At 40.5% G+C, this 27605-nt stretch overlaps 1 protein-coding gene across 1 annotated transcript; it reads right to left on the bottom strand.

Moving 5' to 3' along the window:
- Positions 1 to 793: 793 nt before the first annotated feature.
- SLC35G2 (solute carrier family 35 member G2) lies at positions 794 to 27605 on the bottom strand. The gene is made up of 2 exons (XM_075269076.1): positions 27442 to 27605; positions 794 to 2326 (listed from the first exon to the last, which is right to left on the bottom strand). Exon 2 carries the CDS (start codon positions 2308 to 2310, stop codon positions 1072 to 1074), a length of 1239 nt encoding a protein of 412 aa, XP_075125177.1. The 5' UTR covers positions 2311 to 2326; positions 27442 to 27605; the 3' UTR covers positions 794 to 1071.

Consider the following 27605-nt stretch of genomic DNA (forward strand, 5'->3'; position numbering starts at 1 on the left):
CCTTGGACTTTGGCTGCAGGATGACTGTGCCCTGCCAACGGTCTACTCTATCTCAGACTGTGCGCAGGTTCTACAGCAAAAATGAAGAGTACAACACGCCCTTGCACCCCTTATACAGAAAAAAACGTTTTGAGGCATTTTCTCATTGTTCTAATAATTGCAACAACATTTTTGAAACAGGGTGTTTGGCCAGGAAGTACAGGGTCCCGGGAAGGCTGCAAATGGATGAGATGCTTTTGAAAAAAAAACAAAAAAACTTCTGGACCTTTTTGAAAATATTCACAGGTCAGAAAACCACATTAAGAGGGAGTGAAGAGTTTGTAGTTCCTTCCAAATCCTGTAGCCTGATGAGGGAACCAAAGCGTTACTACAGCTGGCTATATCCGCCATTACCCTCTGCCTGTAGCCAGTTATATGATATCTGGACCGCTCAGGTCCTTTAAAGCCACTACCTCCCAATGCCATCATTGGTGATACATAAGGATAACTACATACAGTATTATCTCCATATAATGATATTATTGGAAATACTTGGACTAATTCGGTAATGATAAATGGGGACTTAAAGCAACCGTCCAGGTTCCCCCTAACTCAACCTCATTTCCCTCAGTATATGTGCAGAAGTTACCTGAAAATTCTAATTTATCCCTAAAAGGAAGGTTTAGTTTACAAAGTGGAAATATGGCAATACTGAATGTCAATAAAGTAAGTTTTCATATAGTATAAAATATATTTTTTAAAATATTTTGACAAATTTAATATTGTATTCCATTGGCTCACCAAATGTCAATCATCAATTAGTAACTAGGTCTGTCAATTATTCTAGCCACATTTGTCTCCATGTAGCCATCCGTAACAAGATTCAAGTAGTCATAATGAAGTCATGAAACTATAAGACTAATAAAATAAAAGTAATACATTATATTAAAATATGTTCTTAATCTATGTTTATCTATTGTTTGTCTCCAGGCTTTGGAGTAAATCTCAGGTTTGGTCACCCCAACAGTGGAATGTGTAGTACGCAACACTGTTACAGACACGTTACAGTCAACAAGAAAGAGGCGTTGGACCTCATTTAATAGGCGAGTCCAGAATTTCTTGATAATCTTGTCGCCCCAGTCTTCCTAGATAGAGTTTGTAGCCAGCCAAAGCAAAGACACTGACCATGATGACTGCCCCACCTATTAGATCATAGACACTGGGGTACATATGCAGCACCAGAAGTTGCAGGATCATAGCCACGACAATCTCCAAGTGCTGCACCGTGCTGACCAAAGCTGGGTGGAATTTATACAATGCATAATAAACACCAAGAAATGCTACAGTAGAACACAAGCAGATTGCAAGGAGGTAGCCCCACGTTTCTCCATCTAGGGGTATGATGGGTTCTTGAAGAATGAACATTGTGCAGGCTCCCCAAACACTTCCAGTCCATCCGAAGGTGAATAGAGCAGTCCACATGCTGACCTTCTCTTTGATAGACCTGTAGACTATCATGGACAATGCCGTGGTAAGGCCAGCCATGACTGTCATGGTGTAACCAAAGGCTTCCTTCCAGACACCAAGAAAGGAGTTTTCTTCATCAACTATATTTGGAATCATAACCAGACACGCACCAAATACACTGCTAACAACAGTGATCAAGTCAACATTTGGCATATGTTCATCTAATAAGAGGAAGGCCAGTACAGCACTGAAGACTGTAGTGGTTGCCCTCCACATAATGGTTCCATTGCTTGGTGGAACAATAGAGAAGGATGTGTAGGCACAGGTAATGGAAATAACATTGCACACTCCATAGAAGAATAATCGTAGTCTATACCCGGGAGGGCCAAATGGCGCCTCTTTATAATAACAAACCACGATCACAGATAAAACTTGCATAACAGAACGGATAAAGATTAACTCCAGTGAGGGCACTTTGGAGCGGTCAGAAACCAAACGTGTGATGAGTGCTACACAACCATGGGCCATTGCTGACCCAAATAGTACAGCCCACATTTTCCTGGACTGAAAGATAGTACTGTCTGCAAAACTTTGTAGCTGCTGAGCAAGATCATTATCAGGATCATCTGTCTGCTTTGGTCGGGCATCCATAGTCCCAAAAAAGGTTCTGCCCTTCTTTTTGGCATCCCCTAATAATCTCTTCTTCGGATTCTCTTCTGAAAAGCCTCCATTGTCCTCACTGGTTTCTTCATATCCTTCATCTCCAGGTTGTGGGTAATGGGATGTGTATTTCACTGTCACAGTGTTGGGATGTATTTTTACTCTCTTCTTGGTTGAGTAAGGTTTAGATGGTGACTTATCCATGTCTTTGAGTGATATTCTGAAAAGTACACAAATAATTAGAATTATTAATAATGTAGGTTACCAATATTGTGACATATTGTATAGTGTACCTCTGCATACCATACAGTTTCTATGCACACAGTTCTGATTGAGCCCTTAGTCTTAAAGGGGTTGTGTGAGCAAATACATTTCTATGCAAGGTACTCACTGATCACTGTGAGTATATTCATTAATATATACACCACCCACCTTGCGCAGTTAGACTGGGTTCACACAATGTATTTTGGCACATAATGTGGCACGTAGACATTGTGGGAGCTTTTGCGGGCCGTAAAATCACGCAAAATCACGGCCGCAAAATAGCGCCACGTATACGGTACCGGATCCCATTGAAAACAATGGGAGCGTATACGGCCCGCAAAAGCTCCCGCATCTATGTGCCACATTACGTGCCAAAATACATCGTGTGAACCCAGCCTTAGGGTCACATGGAGGAAAATGGTGAGGAATTTGGTGTGGAATTTCAGGGCTGAAAAAAATGCCTCCCATTGACTTCAATGGGTTCCTTTTTCAGCGCTGAAATTCCACACCAAATTCCTCACCATTTACCTTCAGGTGAATGGACCCTTAGATTTAAAGCACACTGTGGTGAGATAAAGTCTCCTGTGCTGCTGCTGATCTGACATGCTGCTGATCTGTCATGTGATGGACCCAGTTCTACTCCATAATCAAGCAGCAGGTGTAGAGCTGGGCCAATCACATGACCCAGAATCTTCTCATCTGCGGCAGAGGCCAAGCATAGAGGCTTCCAGCACCTCAGCGTGGCCGGGGCTGATATGTATATTAGTAAGTATGCTCACTTTGGGCAGAGATTATCCTTTACGATAGTTTATTTGCCTACATAACGTCTTTGATGTATTCCGAGAAATGTAACTAGAGGTTCAGCACAAGAAGAAAGGGAGGTAGAGGTGAAACACATCTGAGGCATGAGTGGGTCCCTAACACAGGTAACATGTTTACAACAAAGAAACATCCTAATTAAAGTAGGGTATAATAACAGCCTATTGGGGGCAACATGGTGGTGGCTCGGTGGTTAGCACTGCAGCATTGGAGTCGTGGGTTCGAATCCTGCCAAGGACAACATCTGCAAGGAGTTTGTATGTTCTCCCTGTGTCTATGTGGATTTCCATCCATACTCCAAAGACATTCTGATAGGGAAAAATGTAGATTGTGATCCCTATATGGGGCTCACAATCTACATTTTAAAAAAAACCCAAAAACTGCCTATAGGGAGAGCTGATGAGTCTGCTGTCTAGTTTGCTATTACACTGCCCCCTGACTGCGATCACTTTGCCCCCTGTAGGACATAACTTTCTTACTTCTCCATTTCACTTATTTGCTCTTGTGTTTGCCACTATGACCATTGTGTGATGTGCCCTCCCCACACTTCAGGAGCCATCCATTCACTGCTAGTCCATCAAAGACCGGATGGGCTATGTTGATACCCCAGCCAATCCGAGAAGTGCCCACAATCTGATCTCTGGCTAGAGAAGTACGCCCAGTAGATGGGACCACCATATAAGTTCATTGCCCACCCACCTCCCCGCTAGCTCTACCTTTGTTTATCCCCATGGTTAAAATTAATCTCTAGAGAACAGTGACTCTACATGGGAGCATCTACATGAGCCCCAGGTAGCTGATATATTAGTAATAATGTATAATAGCTCTGATTATAAAGCACCGGCACTCCTAAACCTGAATGGATTTGTTTTAATCTCTTGTATAACTTGGAACTTCCTAAAATAGTAGCAGTAAAAGAGAACATTAATTCCTCTTGTTCTTTGCCTATTATGTGGCCATTCCTGCTGACACCTGCTATTAAAGCTGAAATATTGTTTCACGTATGCCAAGATTTATACTATTGATATTAATGATGGGAAATGACTGTAGCAATGATTTAACAATACGAAGGTCATTTCAGCTTAGCCTCTATCTGTGGCACCAAACAGACATAAAAGATCAATCAGACCCATCATAAAAGTGTGAAATTCCATTCACTTCAGTAGAGAAAGGCTTAGAATATGCTGTCACTTAGAAAGTAGCTAGGTTGCTTATGATTCTTGGTGGTGATCGTCACTTACAGTCCAATTCCCTTTATTAGCTGGTGACTTGGAAGGTTTATACATGACGTGCCTTTATCCAAAAGTTCCCTCCCACACAGATCAGATGTATGGGGTCGCTTCCTGCGCCTGTAGTATACAAAATACAGTTCCTGAAGAAGTTGGCTCCAGTCTGTATAGTGGCCAGGCGCCAGTTGTGCAGCTCAGTTCCCATTGACTTCATTGACTGAGCTGCAGTACCAGCACTGGCCACCACACCCAGAACAGAACCAACCGCTCCTGGCCTTGTGTTGTATTTAGCACAGGTTCTGGAAGCCGCCCATACAGCTGATCTGTGCCTGGTCCAGCCCCACCAATCAGATATTCATGGCCTATCTTAAGGATAAGCCATAAATACCATATTCTTAGACAACCCCTTTAAGATATTTATGAATTAATTGATTAATTCTGGTTAAAGGGTACTTCATTCCCTTAAAAAATCCCCAAAAATACACTTCCGTTTAATTTTGCTGCGCCACGTGTCACAGTGATCCTTGGCCTCTTCCTAGTAATATTATAGAAGGCTAATGTTTCTTTCACGGGCGTTACAATGACAACAGAAATTGGTGAGGGATCAAAGTGACTGACAACACAGGAATGCTGCCAAATTTCATAGGCAACTTTTTGGCTGCCCCCTGGAAAAAATATTATTCTTACTCACAATATTGTATATACAGTATATTTTTGTCCATAGGGGTTTTCCAAGAATCTAAAAAAAAAAATTGCAGCAGGAAATACGCAACATTGAAAAATGTAGAAAGACTTTTGTAGGTTCTCTGAAGACCCCTTTAAGTACAATAAGGTAATTAACAAAGCTTTTAATGAATTACACTTAATTTATTGCTAAGATCTCCAGATTTCAGGGGCTTCTTTGTAATACTTTATTTCACCTGTGGGGGCACTGTCACACGGTTAGAGCTGATCATTGAGGGATCCAGCAGTGAGATCAGTTTATAGTAGATCTATCGAAAAGGGGTTTCCCAAAATAGACAATTTCTTTAAAGGATAGCGACACCCAAATATATTTCCTATTATAATCCTGTATTGTAGGCGCCGTCATATACTGGAGTAACCCGTGATACTTGACCTGACCTGAAATCCTGGCTGAAGTCTCGGATGTATACTCTAGTTCTGCCAGAACATGGCAGATATGTCGTGACTAATTTAACTTGGCAACGGCTGTAACTGCATACAAAGTATGTTTCCATAGTCACTAGGTAACCGCTCCGGTATCTGCGACAGATACATTTGGTCAACATAACCCCAAGATTAAGATATGCGGCCTAAATAAAGCAAAGTGATATTATTCCTTGTACGTGTAACATCACCTGGAACCATCATATTCATCCCATTTATCTTCACAAGGGAATACAACTCACTGAAGTGTTTTTTCGTATAATATCTGTGTTTTAATGTTTCATAAATATATCATTTATGCCTGATTGTTACCAAAACAGATGCAAAATTGTAAAGATTTTGTAAAAGATTTATTAAAATGGTCTAAAATTAAAGCTGTCCTAGCTGCCCATAGCAACCAATCACAATGCAGCTTTCATTTTTCAAGTGTAGAATACAAAATGAAAGCTGTGCTGTGATTGGTTGCTATGGGCAACTAGGACAGCTTTGCTTTTAGACCATTTCGATAAATCTACTCCATTAATTTCCTTTACGTGGAGCTCTGAACGCCATACTGGAGTCGGATTTCTATGGATCCATACTGAATGGGAATTTGTATGGTTTCATACTGGATGGGAATCTGTATGGCTCCATATTGAAGGAGAATTTGTATAGCTACATACTAAAGATCAACTTCTGTGTTGAGCCATAAAAATTAGAGATGAGCGAACACTGTTCGGATCAGCTGTTCCGAACAGCACGCTCCCATAGAAATGAATGGAAGCACCTGGCACGTACACTTTGCCGGCGGCCGGCCGGCGTGCCAGGTGCTTCCATTCATTTCTATGGGAGCGTGCTGTTCAGAACGGCTGATCCGAACAGTGTTCGCTCATCTCTAATTTTTATGGCTCCACGCTGGAGATTGGTATAGCTCTTGTAACATGTATAGTCCAAAGTGATAAAGACCTAATGGGTGGAGGTCCAATTGCTTCAACCTTCATTAATCATACGAACAAGAGTCCCATGTACCCCATTTGAACGCAGCAGTGGCTGAGCATGCATGTCATCGACCCACTCAAATTCTTTGAGACTACCATAGATAGCTGAACAATGTACAATGTAATCCATCTTTGGCAGTCCCATGCATGGAATACCACTGCTTGATTCAGACAAGGACACAGGACCAACCTTCTTGTGATCAGACTAAGAAGTTACTGCCTTGGAAAAAACCCTTTAAAACGTATGCACATGACTACATTGCTATAAATGCAATATTATCTTTTACGGCATATCTATTATGAGAAGGTGACAGGCAGAGTGCTAGAGTCACGGTATTTCTCCCCCAGATTCCTGACATATGTGTGGTCCAGGGCGGATCTTGAATAAACTGCAGCCCAGGTGTTGGTCATAGGCTTGTTACTGGGCCATAAAACGCTGTAGAGCCTGCACTTCAGGACAGTTCCTGGGGGAGAGTGGAGGAGCCGGGTTCTGTCCCAACACCCTGTTATCTGGCGAGAGACCAGAGAGATCTGTTTTGTTTTGACAGTGTGGCTGGAAGTAAGCCACATCTACAGTTAGAATACCTTTGTTTAGTTAACACTTTTCTAACTAAACACCTTTCTTGGTTTTTTTCTAAATAAATCATTTGTTGCATATTTTTGTTTTTGTTTTTTTTATTTATTTTGTTTTTTCCCTGCGTTGACTGTTTGGGTCCGCACTACTGCTTCTACCAAGCTACATTCCCCACAGTACATTATAGAGGAGCTTTTATGAACCACAATGGAGGGTTGCTAACAAGCAGCACATATCACGTTATGTATTACATAGACAGACATTCATTTGAGACACTGCAGGTAAAGCTACATCTCTTCTGTATCAGCTGCGGTTAGGGAAATGAGTCGCTAATGAAAAATGAGCTGTTTGCCCGGGGTCTCTGGAGCCTGACCTGAAGTGACTTGCATGCATTGTCTGTGATGAGACAAGCCCTTTAAGAAAAATATTATGTGGCAAAATGTCTGAATGCATTATCCCTTATTATCCAACAGACAAATCCTGTACACGTAACAAAAAAGTAATCACCTAGATGACCTAGATGTTATAAAATACTGCACAAAATAACATTATTCGGCAACAACCACACTGCCTGCAAAATGCCCATTTTTTTTCATGGAGCAGAGAATCAGCACAGCATAGTGTGAATCTTCCCTTAGGACTGGGTTTCTTGGATCCCTGGAACATTTCTATACTGATGTTTTATCCACAGAGTAGGTCGTCAGTATCCAATCGGTGAGGGTCTGACATCTAGACGCAACTGGATCAGCTGATCGGTGCAGAGTTCGGGTATTGATCTCCCACTATTTGGATACTGATGACCTATGCTTTGGATAAGTCATCAGTATTAAAATGCAACTGTGGCCCAGTAAACCCCTTTAATGGATACAAACGGAAGGCTTTCAATTTGTTTCCGTCCTAATTCACTTCTATGCTAAAATAAAAATGGAAGGTGCCAGAAAGCAGAATTTCTGTATCAAAAAACATCAAAAAGCAACAGGCACTGGGCCATCTTTATCCATCTTTATGATACAGATGGGGCCCTCAAACCTTGATAGTAAAGACAGTCATATGCCTGGAGTGTGTATGGCTGCTCATGCATTCATAGGCCCCTGGGTGGTTTGGTATGGTGCTCCCATATAGCACCATATTGGTGACGTTCCAGATTATTTTCCTGATAAGTGGGTATGAATCTGACAAAAAATGTTTTCAATGTTTCTGTGTGAACTTAGGGGGGAAGAGTATGGACTCAGACCGCTGTGGGTGAGGTTATACTGCATGTTCTTGTGCATGAATCTAACGTTAAAAACAGCATTGTAGTTAAACTTAGAAGGGTTTTTCTATACATATTGATGACCTATCCCAGGGATAGACTGTGGGGGGCTGACACCCATGACCACCACACATGTTCTCAGTTGAGAATGGAGCAGGGAGCAGATGGCTCCATTCTTTGTATAGTCTTGTCAAGGAAGACACGATTGTCTCTTAGTAACTTGTAGGGCCTCCACCTACCGCACATTCATCTTGTTCGGTATGATACAAGGTACGAATCTCATCATATGGAGCAGATGGACCTTATGGGTTCCCCTCATGCTCCAGGGCCCAAAAGCAATCTCTACCTCTGCACCTTCTATGATTTGCCCCCAAATTGTACCTTTTTGTGGTGCTCATTTGGTTAACCATTCATTGAACCTTTACGTTCTACTGATAGTAAGGTGGTGACAGTCAATTTCACCAGTGGCATAACTAGGAATGCTGGGGCCCTGTGGCGAACTTTTGACAAGGGGCCCTCCCCCCTACCCTGACCGACGCCGAAGACCCCAACTGCCCCCCCCTCCGCAGTCCTGCGCGCTCTATTATATCCCATAGTGGCCCCTGCACACAGTATTATGTCCCATAATGGCCCCTGCACACAGTATTATACCTCATAGTGGCCCCTGCACATAGTATTATGCCCCATAGGATCTCCTGTACTTAGTATTATGCCTCATAGTGGCCCCTGCACATAGTATTATGCCCTATAGTATCTCCTGTACTTAGTATTACGCCTCATAGTGGCCCCTGCACATAGTATTATGCCCCATAGTGGCCCCTGAACATAGTATTATGCCTCATAGTGGCCCCTGCACATAGTATTATGCCCCATAGTGGCCCCTGCACATAATATTATGCCTCATAGTGGCCCCTGCATACACTATTATGCCCAATAGTGCCCCCTGCATACACTATTATGCCCCATAGTGCCCCCTGCATACACTATTATGCCCCATAGTGGCTCCTGCATACACTATTATGCCCCACTGTGAACAGCCGAGAGGAGATACCAACATAAAAAAACACTCCGTTACACTCCTCAGAGGTGTCGGCTACTTTCAATGATGTCCGGGGCGTCACATGACCCAGGACGCAGGCCCCAGCCATGTGACGTCAGGGACATGACAGAAGTAGGCCCGAAGCCTGTCTGGAGCCTGGAGAGGTAAGTAACAGTGTTTTTTTTATGTTCTCTCACCTCTCCTGGGCCTCCAATCATTATACTTGGGGGTCTGAAAAGACCCCCGAGTATAATAATAGTGTTTGTGGGGCCCGCAACGTCACTTACCGATCCCAGCCCCTGCCAGGATCAGTAAGTAAATAGGGCCGGTAACGGCCTATTAAGAAAAAAAAAACCCCGCTGAGGCAGTGGTTGTCGGCAGGCCCCTAATGTTCCGGGCCCTGTGGCAGCTGCTACCCCAGTAGTTACACCCCTGAATTTTACTGTAGGCTGTAAAATGAGACTCTTTTGTGTTTCCTAGTCTCATGTATAGTTTGTTTGGCCACTAGATGTCAGTAAGTGTGAAATCAGTAATAGCAGAACATCATAAAAACTAAAGAAATTCTGCTGAGGTTGTCCTTATTAAAGCTAATAACATTTCTGCTGACAGTAAAGTTTTATCAACTTAAAGGCCTAGTAATTCTCTCAAGTGTCAAGAGGCTGATCCTCAAACCTCTACATTTATGAAGAGTCAGCTGTTTCCAAGGTCATTTACGCAAACCCACTAAAACTTTACACTTCCCCGGCGACTTCTCTTCTATGCCTCTACTTAGCAAGATAAATGTGATTTTGTGAACCCGCTTGGACAGTGAATGTTTTCTGTGTATCTCATATGTCTTAGAGATGAAAGGTGCTCCATGTGTATATGAGACATGTCTGCTGTACTGGAGATTTTCATGGGAGTACTCACTAGACATGTACAAGGGAATATTTTATTGTATTTATATATTCATGGACATGCATATGCTTGTATTATGATTCTGTATAAACTACAATTTTATTTAAGGGGTCATCCATCTCAATTAAAGGGAGTCTGTCGCCAGGAAACTCAATATCATACCAGTTAGAGTACATTATGCTGAGCACCATCATACCTTTAGATAGACCGCATATGCAAATACATTTGTAAAAATATGCAAATGAGGCTCAAATGCATTGGGGGGGTGTCAGAGCCTCCAGGGGTTCCAGGCAGGAAACACCAGGTACATGTGCAGGAATTCAACATTCAGTATCACAGTTATAGTATAGGAAGAGACTGTAAGTCACGTCTATCAGAGCAGTAATTCAAACCTGGGGGCTCCAGCAAGCCCCTTTGCTCTTCAGCCTCATTTGCATATTTCCAAAAAAATTTTGGAATGAAATTGTATAATGTTTTGAACTATGTAAAGGTATGATGACATTCAGCGTAACATCCCCTACAATATACTCTGTCTGGTTTGATATTGAGTTCCTTGATGACAGACTCCTGTTAAAAATAAGCCCATGAGTTGGAAATAGAGTGGAAAGAAATACAGATTCTTCGATCCAGTCTGTTCCTTGCTCTTGTCAGTCCCTCATAATGTCTGATGACGTCTGATGACATTTGTGGTCAGGTGACTGCTGCAGCAACTATCTGGCCTGAGCGGGAACCTACAAAATCACAGTACTGCCGAGGCCGGTCTGTCATGTGCCATTTGTGTACACGCTATTTCTGGTCTTTTTGTAATTGAGTTGTACAACCCCTTTAATCTGTAAACCAGCACACACAGACGTCTTAGGGGTCCTGCTGTACTCATTCATGCCTCTTATTTCATGTCAGGTCTTAAAAGTTATTTCGTATTCTATTAGCTAACCTCCTGAACATGATGCTGTTGAGAGTAGATTTAGGATCTGATATAATGTATACCTTTGTCTCAGACAATGATCCATGGACACCATACCGCCTATACCCTCCTCAAAGATAAAAGTTATATCAATAAGTAGAGTTACAATAAATGACATTGTACTTGTCCTTTTTTCTGAAATGTTGCCTCTGCACACTATTGTTGTACATAGGACCATTTGCGTTTGTTATAACAAAAATCCAATAAAGATATTTTTAAAAAATGTGATGCTATATGAATATACCATGTAAGGTTTGTCTACACTTCCATTTTAGAAAGCCAGAAGGGCCCCTATCATACAGTCTCTGATAACAAAGCCCTGTGGACATAGTGTCCCAGGAAACACGTGACGCTCAGGACCTGGGATGTTGCACCTGCCTAGGACTTCCGCAAAAGAAGACAGCCGAGCAGCAGGACTAGACTACACTGGAAGGACAATGGAGCAATGAGGACAGGTGAGTATGCTTTGTTTTGTTTTTGTTTTTTAACCTCCCCAGCCTAATTAAAAAATAAAATTTTTGCCTCGACAACCTCTTTAAGGTTCCTGGCCCGAAATGCAGAAACTGTAATGTGACCCCTACATACCTTGTGCCCTTTAGAGTAGTGCTATATTTTATTTGTCATAGGGACCTTTGTGGCCCCCTCAGTGTTACCATAGCAATGACCACAAGCATTTGTGGTCCCTCCTCTGGACTAGGCCCATTCATTGGGCCTAATCCGGAGCGGAGTCCGTGGCTGGATGCCGCTGCAGTGCACCGGCTTTTAGTCGTGGCTACCCATCTTTTGGATCGGAATCTGAGACGGTCTCTACCTCAGATTCCAGTCCAAAAAACCCAGTCTGAACTTACCCTTAGAAGGTATCCCGGGCCTCCATACAATCCTGAAGATCCAGCATTCTCACCACATTAAAAAGGACTATTGACACGTATACATATGCACAAGCAACTCTTCTAGCCTGACAAGGAAGCATATATGGCATCTGGAACACTTTTCCAGCTCACACAGTTTCCGATAGGTTTCATGTATTTATTGGTGTCACTGTTTTTTATTAGGGTCACTTTACTTTTCTTTAGGGATACAAACATTCCTCCTGCTGCTAAGGTCCTGGGGATCAGGGGTCTAGGAGCAAGTTGTAACATACAGTATTAGGTAGTGACAGTGGGGGGATTACTAAACCATTTACACCAGTTTTCTGTTGTGTATGGGTGTAAATATGGTGCCCTTTCTTACACCAAAGATGCACCATGCCTCCCTCTTTCTCCACCATGCTTGCCACATTCTGCGAAACTTGGAAGAACAGGGTGTAGAGCAAGGCAGACCGGGTGTAGCAAATTTATTATAACTCCCAGCAGAAAACTGGCATGAATTCAGGAAATCTACGCCAATTCCTGGCTGGCACAGATTTCTATTCTAGCACATGGGAGCACACTTGACGCTGAAAGTTCTTAATAATTCAGGTGCAGTTGATGCCAGCAGTGGTATCTACTAAGACTAGCATACAGAACGCCAGTCTTAAAGAGAGTCTTTCACCAGGGTGAAGCATATTAAAACAGCAACACAGATAGATATGTCAGGCTCACCTGAATGTAAGAGTTTTTTCCCCATAAAAACTCACAATATGCAAATGAGTGTTCTGGAGCACTTAGGGTGGCTCCCTTGATCCAAATTGCTATGCCACACACTGCTCTAGTCAGGGGTGAACCTACCCGGGAGGAGGGGGCGGAGCAGAGGGGGCAGGGTGGAGCGAAAGGGGCGTGGCGGAGCGGCATTAGCAGGCAGGAAGAGGACCTGCTCTCTGCCTGAGCGTGAGGGGAGGCCGCTGGAGCAGCGCTGCGTCCACAGGGCCTCCCCAATCCACCGCTCGGTGACGGTGACGCTAAGCCAGTCCAGGACAGCTTGTCCTGGACTGGCTTAGGTAAGCAAAAATGCGGCCCTCCCCGGGCCCTTGTCCCCCTCCCTTCTTTCTGCAACATGGCCAGGCAAGACTTTGGCTTAGCTCCGTGGCCCTGTCACTCAAAGAAGAATGGAGGGCACATTCGAGCAATGTCGGGTGTAGCAGTTTGGAGCAACAGAGTCGCCCTTGGTGTTTCAGATTGCGCATTGTGAAATAAATGAATATCTGAGCAATGGATGATAAAAAATACATTACATTCAGGTGATCCTGACCTATCTAAGGTACGGTCACAATAGCGCTGTGTGACCATTAGGGGATTCCGTCACCTATTCCGCTTGCAAAGTGCGAGAAAAAAGTTCTGCAGGCAGGTCTTTTTTCTCCGTACTTTTTGGAAGGAAACACGACGCACGCCATTATAGTGTATAACTGCTTTTTAAGCAGATTGGGTTTCCCTTTTTCGGGTCCCCAACACTACTGTGAACCTAGTGTAACTGTGTTTCTGGTTTAATATGTTTCAGCCTGGTGACAGACTCCCTTTAATAAATTCCCCCCAGTGTGTTTTGTGTTCCCTCATTGTGATTTATTTCTCTAGTCCCGGAGAACCCCTTTAATACATTGTAATATTTCCAGGGGAAACCTTGAGATGCTATTTTTCACCAGACGTGAAGTAATTACCAGCCCGCGGTGTGAAACTCTCGGGACCAAATGAATGAGGTGATAAGTAGTAGCATAAACCTGAAAAAAATGGTTCCGGCATGATAGCAATACAATAAAGAAGTAGCACTTATCATACTTGTACGAGTCAGCCTCCAGCTGCAGCGCGGCTATTCTAAATTATTATCTCCACCAAAGTGTTTCCGCTACTTCGGCTGGTTTTATTTTGCGAAGGTTGCATCTTGCACAAAATGATTATCTTACCCTTTACTTATCTGTATTTCATAAACTTATCATCTCATACATTTTTATTCTAAGACGTTTCTTCCACACAGCGGATTAACCAGGTACATGGTGTGCAGGAAACTGCGATAAAGTGAGGGGCCTGCGCCGCAGTTACCCAGCGTTGTAGCGCAGCAAAAATCCAGGTGCCATGAGGATTGGTCTGATACCATCTCTTTCTATGGCAACCTCTATAAATTAGTCTATTGTAATACTTACTGAAGCATCTTCTGTAATCCAAGTATACAACAGGGAGAATACAGGGGTGTCGCCATGACGACCAATCATAATCTACGCTACGCTATCATTATTCCTGATATATGTATTTACCACATGGCGTTTGTTACTTCACGCAGAGAATGGATCTCTAATGTGGTAAACGCGTTCTCCGAACACAACATGAGTACGCTCAGCGATATATCCATAGCTATTATGTAAAGAGAGGAAAATACTACTAAATATCCAGCCGTGTGGCTAGCGACAAAAGACGAAACCCCGGGATGCAGCTGCTACACCACTCCGTTTAATTTATGATCTCAAGATCTACAGTGTGTATATATATATATATATACTGTATATATACTGTATATATACTGTATATATATATATATATATATATATATATATATATATATATATATATATATGTGAATACAGCCTGAGGCCTCACAGAATAAACTGGGGGGGGGAGGCAGCATTTTTTCTTATTTTGCAGCTACATATTGTGTCAATGTAATAAATAGCTGCTGATGCTTTTACTCACCTGTCCATGCTCCAGTCCTGGCCACCCTCTGCTGCCTCCTCTAGGCGGTGCTACAGTTATGTCATGACACAGAAGAAACCCGGGATGCTATATACAACGTCCTAGCATTCTTCAGTGTCAGTTACAGTGCTCCCTAGAGAAGGTAGTAAAGGGTGGCCAGGACAGGTGAGTGAAAATTATCACCCGCTACCCTGTGTGTGTGTGTGTGTGTGGGGGGGTGTAAAAGGCAGTCCTGTTGGTGGGGTGTGTAAAAAAAAATTAGGTCATACACTGTATGTGGGGGGTATAAAAGTGGTCATAAACTGTGCGGAGGCCATAAATTGGGAGATCATATGTTGTGTGGGACAGGATAAAAAAAAGGGGATCATATACTGTGTGTAGGCTATAAAAAGGGGATCATATACTGTGTGTGGGCCATAAAAAGGCACCAGATACTGTGTGAGAGCCATAAAAAGTGGTCAGGTAGGGTGTGGGGGCAATAAAAAGGGGTCATATTGTGTGGGGGCAAAAAAGGGGGTCATATTTCATATGAGGAGCAAAACGGGGGACATATTACCATGTTGGGGACCAGAAAAAGGAGATCATATATCATGTTGTGGGACAAAAATAATTGAGTTGTATATCATGTGGGGGCCAAAAATGTGGGGTAAGGTGATGGGTTTGGTTCAGCCTACTTTCCCCTTGCAAAATATATATTGCAAGGGGAAAGGTCAAGAAGAGATGAATGTGGCCTGTGGTTGGGTATTGTTGGAAAGTCAACGAGCCATACCTCATATAGGATCACAACCAGCAGGCAATTTATATGGCTGCATAGCCAGCACACACTGGTCATGGGGAAAGTTTATAATGTGGAAAAGAAGAGAAGTGTTAATAGCCTAAGGCTAAAGCACCAAGAAGAAAAAAAAAACACTGTGGAAAAAGACATGGCAGAAAGGAATTGCGTTTTTTTCTGCAGTGTTTTTCATTGCATTTTCACAATAAAATGAGCTTTTGGCTGCAGATTTTTTGTCTCTTTTAGGCCCAGGCCTCACACAGAAAACCAATGGGACTAATAACATGATGAGGAATGCAATGAGTAATAAAAAGAAAGCATTTAAAGTACTAAAATAACATCCACTGCATCACCTTGGTAGGGTTATAGGTTGGACTTGATGGACTTGTGTCTTCGTTATCCAATATTATCTAATATGTTACTATGTTACTTTAGGATCAACATATCTGGCAATGTGTATGGGAACTTGGCATTGTATAGGGTGACTATCATTGTTATGGCAGTTATGGGGCAGGGCAGCAGAGATTTTATTGACCTACAAGTACAGTATCTCACAGAAGTGAGTACACCCCTCACATTTTTGTAATATATTCATTATATATTCTCATGAGACATTACTGAAGATCTGACACTTTGATTTAATGTAAAGGAGTCAGTGTACAGCTTGTATAACGGTTTACAGTTGGTGTGCCATTAAAATCACTCAGCCATTAGTGTCCAAACCCTTGGGAACAAAAGTGAGTACACCGCTAAGTGAAAATGAACAAATTGTGCCAATCAGATGTTTTTTCTCCCCAGTGTCATGTGTCAAGTTCAACATGGCAACTCATAGCAAAGAACTCTCTGAGGATCTGAAAAAAGAATTGTTGCTCTGCATACAGATGACCTAGGCTATAAGAAGATTGCCAACACCCTGAAACTGAGCTGCAGCCTGATGGCCAAGACCTTACAGTGGTTTAACAATACAGGTTCCACTTTGAACAGGCCTCGCCATGGTGAACCAAAGAAACTGAGTGCTAACCAGTTGAGGAGTACAAAGACAAGTGTGTCTTGCCTACAGTCAAGTATGATGGTGAGAGTGTCATGGTTTGGGGATGCATGAGTGCTAATTTTTTCGCAAAAGGATGAATCCAGCATAAGGATGAATAAAATTTAACTTTTATTAAATCTTCATAAAATATAGTAACGTGCTTTTAGCAAGATCCAAATTGCATGGCTACGCGTTTCGGAGCTGTATTGCGTGCTCCTTCTTCAAGGCATGCTACCAACATTTTACACATCACTTTTAAAACCCCTTAATTAACCGATCCACCCATAAAACCAGGTGATACACATCACAATAAAAACAAAACATACTATTGCAGATCTTTAAACCAATGCAAAACACATTACAATTTACATCATATAATACATTATACACTTGCACTTGTGATTACAAAAATCTGTACTCATAGCTAGATATAAATAGATTGTAAATATATGTATATTAGCATTAACAGGCGACAAAAGATATTCTATTCATAGGGAAACCGCATATCCTATCACATCCTACAATTGCATTCTCCCTGTCGCATATCTCCCCACAATAACCAGAAAACATCTATGATTGTTTGTAAATAGATGTTCTAACCATATCACCAACCTTGTATATGTGATGTACACTCCCATATTTCCTGAAGACTTTCAATCCAAAACACTAGTAAAGGATACTTCCGGGATATCACATGTGTTCACGTGATCATATTCACTATCACATGATCGGACAATGACCATATTGCCACATACAAATACTATGGTAAGTAATATTGCCCACTTCTGAACTACATCATAAAAAAACGAATAGAAAATCCATTAACTATGTGATATATGTTATATATACAATAAAATTAAACCGCTTATAAGAAGACAGCAAAATGACAACGCCCTTCATATAATACTTTCTATACTATCAGCACTATATGATACTTGATATCAATTTTAACTTGTTGACATATTAATTCCAATTACTACCAATATGCGTTCTTATGCCCCTAACTTAATATATATACACCCTAGGCTATTTTTTTGCGAAACTAATTTTAATAGATGTACGCTAAATCTGAACGAACATTTAATCCTTTTGGAGATCTAGTATCTAATTGTAATATCCAATACGCTTCTCTCTTTAATAACTTTTTTTTCCAATCGCCACCACGTATAGGTTTAGGTATTTGTTCAATCGCATAGAAAATTAAAGAATCAGTACTTCCCTTATGATGAATTTGAAAATGACGAGATAAATTAGAAATATTTTCTTGAAATTTAGAACTGTCTGACACATGTTCAGACATGCGAACTTTAACGCTGCGGATAGAACATCCTACGTATTTTAAATTGCAAGCTATACACTCTCCAATATATACTATATGGTGACTATTGCAATTCATATATCTATCAATTGAATAAGTTTTTTTAGCTGTTGTATCTGTAAAGCACTTAGTTTTTTTAGCATATTTGCACATATTACAGCGTTTAGCTCCGCAACAATAAAACCCTTTAACATCCAACCATGATTTATTAATTTCTTCATTTCTTACGTACAGACTATGAGATAATTTATCTCCTATAGATCGACCCCGTTTTGCTACCACTTGTACACCACCTTCCAAGATTTTCTTGGTAACAGGATCTTGCATTAAAATGGGAAGATTACGTAAGAAAATTTCTTTGATCCTTTTATATTGTTTGCTAAATGGCGTTGAAAATGTTATTTTGTTATAATTATCTTTACTACTTTTATTATTATTTTTACTCAATAAAATGTTGCGTGGCAAAGGACTTACAATTTTATCTGCTCTATCTAGCATCCATTTAGGATATTTACGTTTTTTCAATCTACTACATGTCTCTCTTTTTTGAGTCTGGTAGATTTCATTAGTAGAACACGTTCTTTTTGTTCTTATTAACTCTCCTACAGGAACAGATCTTACAGTATGTAAAGGGTGATGGCTATCAGCCATCAACACTGTATTGCCTGCAGTGCTTTTTCTAAATATTTTAGTCTGAATAGTGCCCAACTCTGTATTACTTTCTAATTCGACATCCAAAAATGAAATGCAATTTGCATGATGGTATGAGGTAAATTTTAATCCGATAATGTTGGAATTCAAATAAGAAATAAATTCCGAAATATACTCCGATGGTCCTTTCCAAATAACAAGTACATCGTCAATATATCTTCCATATAAAAATAAAAATTCTTTGAATGGATTACACATGGCAAAAATACACTCCTCTTCCCACCATGCAAGAGTTAAATTTGCAATGGTAGGTGAAAAGGGGGCCCCCATAGGGGCACCCTTAATTTGCAAGTAATAAATGCTGTCGAAAAGAAAGTAATTATGAGTTAACAGATACTGTGTTACTTCTAAGATGTATTCGCTTAAAATATCTGAAAATTTACTATATCTAGCTAAATGAAATGCTAGAGCTTTTAACACCATAGGATGCGGTATATTAGAATACAACGCTTCGATGTCACACGATATCCACGAAAATTCACTTTGCCATTTAATATTAGATATCATATTTAGTAACATCTTTGTATCCTGAATATATCCAGGGATACGAGTAACCAATGGCTGAAGAAGTCGATCTACCCATGAACATAAAGCTTCATTTAAAGAGCCATTACCTGCCACAATAGGGCGAAATGGAACTGGAATAATGTTTTTATGTGTTTTCGGGATACCATGTAAAATCGACACAATAGGAAAATCTGGTATCAAGTGTTTAGCTTGATCGGAGGAAAAAACTCCTAAATCCACACCCCTCTGAATCAAGCTTTTTAAGGTTGTCAAAAAAGCGTCAGTAGGGTTATTTTGAAGCTTTCTATAAGTTGTAACATCACTCAAAATTCTCAGACAACCTTCCCTATAATCTGCATTATTCATTACCATTATTTTGCCATCCTTATCAGTTTTTTTAAAGATAAGGTCTTTCTGTTCACTTAAGTTTTGTAAAGCTGATCTTTCCCTATTCGTTAAATTATTGTTTGCAGATCTATTAACACTATCCCTTAGGGTCCCGAGGTCCGACTCTACAGCCTGTTGAAACAGGGTATAGGTCGGAGCACGGGACCCCAAGGGATAAAACGATGGATTAGCACCTGATACACCCACTCTATGTATCGATCCATCGTTAAACGATTCACTAGTATTTTGTAGTTGTATAAGATCCAATAAAGCAATCTGTTCGCGGAATTCTAAACCAGAAAACACATTATCTTCCTCAACACACTCAAGTTGTATTTGATCATCAGGAACATTTACCATAGGAGTTTTATCACTATCTTTACCAAAAAAGTGTCTTTTAACTGTTAAAAGTCTAATAAATCTATTAACATCCATGATGGTATTAAAGAAATCAAAATCCTGTGAAGGTACAAAACCAAAACCTTTGGAAAGAATTTTTACTTCATCATCAGACAAAACATATGAACTCATATTGATGATATTATTCGACATATCAACTATGTTTGATGTTGATTCGAGCGGGTTGGATATCTGCGATTTCTTTTTATGCTTCCTTCCTGCTCGTCTCTTCCGTTTTTTGATTGAATTTGTTTCCTCTCCCACATATTCTGACGTCTTTCATTGGGAGTAGAAATGGCATCATGAGTAACAGAAGTATCCATGCTGGATTCATCACAATCAGCATATACTGACATATCAGAACTATATTCAGAAGAAAAAGACACCCTTCGATCTTTATGATTGAAATTAGATTTACGTTTCAGGATCGATTTAGGGACTTTATTCTTACTTTCAGGTTTTTTTGCATAGACATATCCCAAGGTATAGTCATTAGTATCACGTGTGAACTTCTTTTTTTTGATGTTCATAATGACTTGTTCTTGGTTCTCTATTTTTTTCTCTATGCTATTTTTTAATTTTTCATAATTTATTTCACTTTCAAATTTCTTTAGTTGATCTGTTTTAATATTTATTTCTTTTTCCAAGGTTTCCAATTTCTTTTTTTCATTCTGAACTATTAGTTCCATCAGATCAAACGAACATTTTGACAATATGTCATTCCAGCTAGACATGAATTCATCATCATAAATATAAGTAGGGAATTTTTTCAGACGTAACCCCCGGGGTATCATTTTATTCTCCAAATACTTCTCCAAGGTAATACAGTCCCATGAAGTTCTAATTTCTTGAAACAATAACTTTTCCCAATCATATAAAGCAGTTTTAAAATCAGAATTCACACTGCTATTCACCATCGCATTAGAGTCAAAAACAGATGCCACTTTCAATGCTCGTTGTGCAGAAATGTTCATTTTGCTATGAGTTCCAGTTTTGTCCATAATGTAACACAAGTGTAATATAGAGTAAGCAACGGAAACAAAAGTCCAATTGTAACAAATATATGATAATGTATTTTTCCAGCTCACCCTCTCATCCAACCGAATGCACGGAAACGCAGGTGGACTTCAACCAGCAGGAATACAAATTTTTTCGCAAAAGGATGAATCCAGCATAAGGATGAATAAAATTTAACTTTTATTAAATCTTCATAAAATATAGTAACGTGCTTTTAGCAAGATCCAAATTGCATGGCTACGCGTTTCGGAGCTGTATTGCGTGCTCCTTCTTCAAGGCATGCTACCAACATTTTACACATCACTTTTAAAACCCCTTAATTAACCGATCCACCCATAAAACCAGGTGATACACATCACAATAAAAACAAAACATACTATTGCAGATCTTTAAACCAGGACAGGTGAGTGAAAATTATCACCCGCTACCCTGTGTGTGTGTGTGGGGGGGGGGGGGGGTGTAAAAGGCAGTCCTGTTGGTGGGGTGTGTAAAAAAAAATTAGGTCATACACTGTATGTGGGGGGTATAAAAGTGGTCATAAACTGTGCGGAGGCCATAAATTGGGAGATCATATGTTGTGTGGGACAGGATAAAAAAAAGGGGATCATATACTGTGTGTAGGCTATAAAAAGGGGATCATATACTGTGTGTGGGCCATAAAAAGGCACCAGATACTGTGTGAGAGCCATAAAAAGTGGTCAGGTAGGGTGTGGGGGCAATAAAAAGGGGTCATATTGTGTGGGGGCAAAAAAGGGGGTCATATTTCATATGAGGAGCAAAACGGGGGACATATTACCATGTTGGGGACCAGAAAAAGGAGATCATATATCATGTTGTGGGACAAAAATAATTGAGTTGTATATCATGTGGGGGCCAAAAATGTGGGGTAAGGTGATGGGTTTGGTTCAGCCTACTTTCCCCTTGCAAAATATATATTGCAAGGGGAAAGGTCAAGAAGAGATGAATGTGGCCTGTGGTTGGGTATTGTTGGAAAGTCAACGAGCCATACCTCATATAGGATCACAACCAGCAGGCAATTTATATGGCTGCATAGCCAGCACACACTGGTCATGGGGAAAGTTTATAATGTGGAAAAGAAGAGAAGTGTTAATAGCCTAAGGCTAAAGCACCAAGAAGAAAAAAAAAACACTGTGGAAAAAGACATGGCAGAAAGGAATTGCGTTTTTTTCTGCAGTGTTTTTCATTGCATTTTCACAATAAAATGAGCTTTTGGCTGCAGATTTTTTGTCTCTTTTAGGCCCAGGCCTCACACAGAAAACCAATGGGACTAATAACATGATGAGGAATGCAATGAGTAATAAAAAGAAAGCATTTAAAGTACTAAAATAACATCCACTGCATCACCTTGGTAGGGTTATAGGTTGGACTTGATGGACTTGTGTCTTCGTTATCCAATATTATCTAATATGTTACTATGTTACTTTAGGATCAACATATCTGGCAATGTGTATGGGAACTTGGCATTGTATAGGGTGACTATCATTGTTATGGCAGTTATGGGGCAGGGCAGCAGAGATTTTATTGACCTACAAGTACAGTATCTCACAGAAGTGAGTACACCCCTCACATTTTTGTAATATATTCATTATATATTCTCATGAGACATTACTGAAGATCTGACACTTTGATTTAATGTAAAGGAGTCAGTGTACAGCTTGTATAACGGTTTACAGTTGGTGTGCCATTAAAATCACTCAGCCATTAGTGTCCAAACCCTTGGGAACAAAAGTGAGTACACCGCTAAGTGAAAATGAACAAATTGTGCCAATCAGATGTTTTTTCTCCCCAGTGTCATGTGTCAAGTTCAACATGGCAACTCATAGCAAAGAACTCTCTGAGGATCTGAAAAAAGAATTGTTGCTCTGCATACAGATGACCTAGGCTATAAGAAGATTGCCAACACCCTGAAACTGAGCTGCAGCCTGATGGCCAAGACCTTACAGTGGTTTAACAATACAGGTTCCACTTTGAACAGGCCTCGCCATGGTGAACCAAAGAAACTGAGTGCTAACCAGTTGAGGAGTACAAAGACAAGTGTGTCTTGCCTACAGTCAAGTATGATGGTGAGAGTGTCATGGTTTGGGGATGCATGAGTGCTGCCAGCTGTGGGGAGCTACAGTTCATTGAGGGAACCATGAATCCCAACATGTACTGTGACATACTGAAGGAGAGCATGAGCCCCTCCCGTCGGAAACTGGGCCACATGGCAGTATTCCAAAATTATAATGATCCCAAACACACCTCCAAGTTGACCACTTCCTTGCTAAAGAAATTGAAGGTAAAGGTGCTTGACCCACCAAGCATTTCTCTGGACCTTAACCCTATTGAGCATCTGTGGGGTATCCTCAAACAGAATTTGGAGGAGTACAAGGTCTATAACATCCACCAGCTCTGTGATGTTGTCATGGAGGAGTGGAAAAAGATTCCAGTGGAAACCTGTGATGCTCTAGTGAACTCCATGCCCAAGAAGATTAAGGCAATGCTGGAAAATAATGGTGGCCACCCACGATACTGACACATGGGGCACAACTTGTCCATTTTCACTTAGGGGTGTACTCACTTTTGTTCTCGGGGTTTAGACATTAATAGCTGTGCGTTGAGTTATTTTAATGGCACACCAAATGCACACTGTTATGCAAGCGGTACACTGTCTACTTTGCATTGTGTCAAAGTGTCAAAACTGAAGTGTTGTCCCATGAAAATATATAATGAAATAATTAGAAAAATGCGAGGTGTGTACTCACTTTTGTGAGATACTGTATGCGCTGCCAGAAAAGGTTTAATGCCCTATTAACAAGATGGAACAAAGACGTCCATGCTGAGACGTCTACAAAGGAAACTGTTGCTGGAAGAAGTCTTCATGACAGACTATCGAAGGGAGGAGAAAGAGAAGGTGAAGAACTACACAAGACATCAGCCATGAGTCATCTGATTTAATTGTTTATCAGCTTGCGCCTTTGCCTGTATCTGATCAGTACTGTATTCCTTTGTCTGGTCTGCGGCATGTCACCTGTGGCATTGCTATTTCAGTACTACAAGGCAGTATTGTTTGGTCACTCTATAGTGATATTATTTAGTCCAGTGGTATTATTTGGCAATATATTTTATTCAATGTATGGCTATAGTAATCATAACTAAATGGCAGTTATATCCAGTCTACGTATGGAGATAGTAATCAATGGTGCAGAATTAGTATTATTTTACACCAGTTTTCTGGTGTAAAGATGTCGAAAACCTCAGGTTAGTGACTTTTTAAACATCAGTTATGACATAAATTATCACAAAACTGACAGTACTGATTGTTCAGGAATGTTGGGCGTAGAGAAAAAATTACAACTTGTTGCCTTGTTTCTCAAACCGTTACTGAACAGCATTTGCAGTTTAGCAAGGAGCATTGTCTTACCATAATTGCCATGAATGGGTCTACTAAATCTGCAAAAATGTTTCAGGAGGTGCTATGTAACGTCCACAAGAATGCCAGGACTGAGGCAACATGGTGGCTCAGTGGTTAGCACTGCAGCCGTGCAGAGCTGGAGTTCTGGGTTCGAATCCCACCAGGAACAACATGTGCAAGGAGTTTGTATGTTCTCCCCCTGTTTGTTTGGATTTCCTCCCATTCTACAAAGACATACTAATAGGAAAAAAAATGTACATTGTAATCCCTATATGGGGCTCACAATCTACAGGAAAAAAAGAATGCCAGGACCCAGCGTTTCCTTCCAAGAACATGGCCTGGAGTCCTTCTACCCATAATGCATCTCACCCCAACGTAACAGTCCATTTGATGTAAACGAAATGATTCTTCAGACCGGTCCACCTTCTACTATTGCTCCATTATCAACTCCTGATACTGAAATAATCATTGTTGTTGCTTATGGTGGCAAATGGTTTCAGCATGGGGTCTCAGCCCGGTTTGTAACTTCTGAGGAATCTCTAATGCACTCAATGTTCTATCATAGCCGGCAGTAACTCCTCTGTGCGATCGGAGCAAGTGGACTAACCTACTTTCTCCATATGCATCAATGAGCAGAAGAGGGCACATGATTCAGAGCTCTAATACTTTCTGCCTCTGTTTGGACAGTGCAAGAGCTCAGAATCACATGCCCTTTCTTGCTCCTGCTTGACACCACCCAATTGAAAGTAGATGCCTAGTTTGCATATCAGGCACCAAAACTAATAGAATTGAATGCTCAGGAATGGTGGGGGCTAAAGAAAAATTTACTATTGTGCCAGAATTAGTGGAATTAGGATACAAAGAGCAGGAGTCGATGGAGATGCTGAGCATTCCTCCTTAAACAGCATTTCTAGGTTGTTGATCTGGTTTTCCTATGCTCAATATCTGATTGGTGAGGGGTCTGATCTGTAGTAACCTTGCACAACCACTACACAATGGAGGAAGTCATCTATGCATTGTGTAGTTCAGTTCACCAGGGGTTGCTAATTTGGTGGGGGTGCTTGATGACAGACCCCCAAAAATCTTATATTAATCACCTATGCTTATGATAGGTCATGAAATATGGATATGAAAAGCCAAATAAACACCGTCAAGGTAAAATGAAAGAAACTGAATATTATCTGAAGACTGAATTTCCACTTTTTCCTCCAGATTACTGTTTCAGTAACTGATATTCTAGATTTATTCTAATTGATTCTTCTCCATTAACAATTACTGTACAGGTCTACAGACTATAAAATGGCCTTAATAATGAATGTTAATGCCGGTGTTACACATACTCACTAACTTGCAGAACCTCCCACAGCAAACAGTTTAAGCTGAATTTTTGCTTGATTTCATATCTACAGATAGGCATAGACAATAGCCATGACTGTATAATGGGAACCAGATGACATATGTCCTTCTGCAAACAGCCATAAAAGCTTGGCTACTATTTGCTTTTTAGTATCTTCCATTTTTTCCAATCCATTTACAATGTGCATTGATATTTTCTTTCCCGTAAGCCTTGGTATCAAGTATATGGTCCAATGCACTACATCATTTACTACAATCCTTAATGTTCTGAAATCTATAATTCTGCCATCTATACAATGAACTTCTATGTAGCACCAAATCCCTGTACGTCCCAGATACTCAGTCAGTCATTACTATGTCTTGTCTACACCATTTATTTTTCACCAGAAATATACTAAAATGGATCTTTTAAGTTATTTGATGATTTCTTTGCCAGGTCAGACTCAATCCACAATATAAGGATATGTAGTTATTACTATGATTACATCTCGGTTCCCTTGAGCTAAATATACAAATGCCAACCCTGGTTTATTGCTTCATTTGTTACACTGAGGACATTAAAATGACAGAAAAACTGCATTGAGAGTATACTCCAATTATGTCTTCATCCGCATCATAGAGACTGATAAAAAGCAATAACTAACAAAAATGGAGAAGCCACTAATAAGAGAGATAAGAAAGAAGATAACAATAGATACATTATATTTAAATATTCACTTTTCATGAAATTATTATTATATAGTTTAGAATTTACATCACTGCCTCTAGATACTAATAGCTATATATATATATATATATATATATATATATATATATATATATATATAATATTTTGGATTGTCAACTACTGCACTTATTAGACTGCATACCCTACAAAGTGTACAGTTCTGCAGAATATGTTGGCACTATATAAATAAAATGTATTATTATTATTATTATTATTATTAATATAATATTTTCTGCATCTACATATTCAAAGTCCTAATAATAATGCAGTAGGGCTCCAAAATCTACTATCGCCTCTGACTTCCAGCGACTTTCCAATATACATATCCCCAGACAGAAAAACTGGCTAAGTAGACCGACAAACCCATCTGCAATGAAGTGAGGTGGAAGACACGCATCATAGCTCCTAAATGAGAAGCAGTTCAACACCATGGACAGCATTGCCATAAAAGCACCAAGGACACAGCTCAAGTTGCTTTTCCACAAGCTTTTCTAAAATATGCAGCCATATAGACCAGATAGGAAGACCAAACAACACATCTGCTATAGAGTGGGGTAAAGGACAGGTATGGTAGGTCATTAGAAGAGGTTCAGTACCATGGATAGCATTGTCATTAAGATGCTTCAGCACCATGGACAGCAATACAATAAAATATGCTTCAGCACCATGGACAGCAAGGTAATAAAATGTCAAGGGCACGGCTCAAGTCACCTTCCCTAAAGCCAACAAATTGCCCAATGTATAGCTCATGAACACATTGTTTAATAGTAATTCATAGGTTTACTCTTGCTAAGGCTTGGTGGAGAGCCAAGACACCACTCATTCCATCATCTGCACTATATCACCATCAAGGCACGGTGCCCACTGCCTCTCTCAATGGAAATCCCATTCATCCAAGAACATACACTAAGGAGCCATTACCTCTTGTTGTAGCAGATGGGGTCTAGTGCCTCACAGGCAAACAGTCCTCTTGCTCTGGGATGAGCACATCTTCAGCTGACTTTCTTATCTTTTCTTGGTCCCTTGTATGGTCCAGCACAGTGGTAAGGAAAGCCCAACAGTGTTCTCTCTGTATGTCTACAGGG

The sequence above is a fragment of the Leptodactylus fuscus genome, chromosome 3 (genome assembly GCF_031893055.1).
Source record: "Leptodactylus fuscus isolate aLepFus1 chromosome 3, aLepFus1.hap2, whole genome shotgun sequence".
NCBI classification, from domain to species: domain Eukaryota; kingdom Metazoa; phylum Chordata; class Amphibia; order Anura; family Leptodactylidae; genus Leptodactylus; species Leptodactylus fuscus.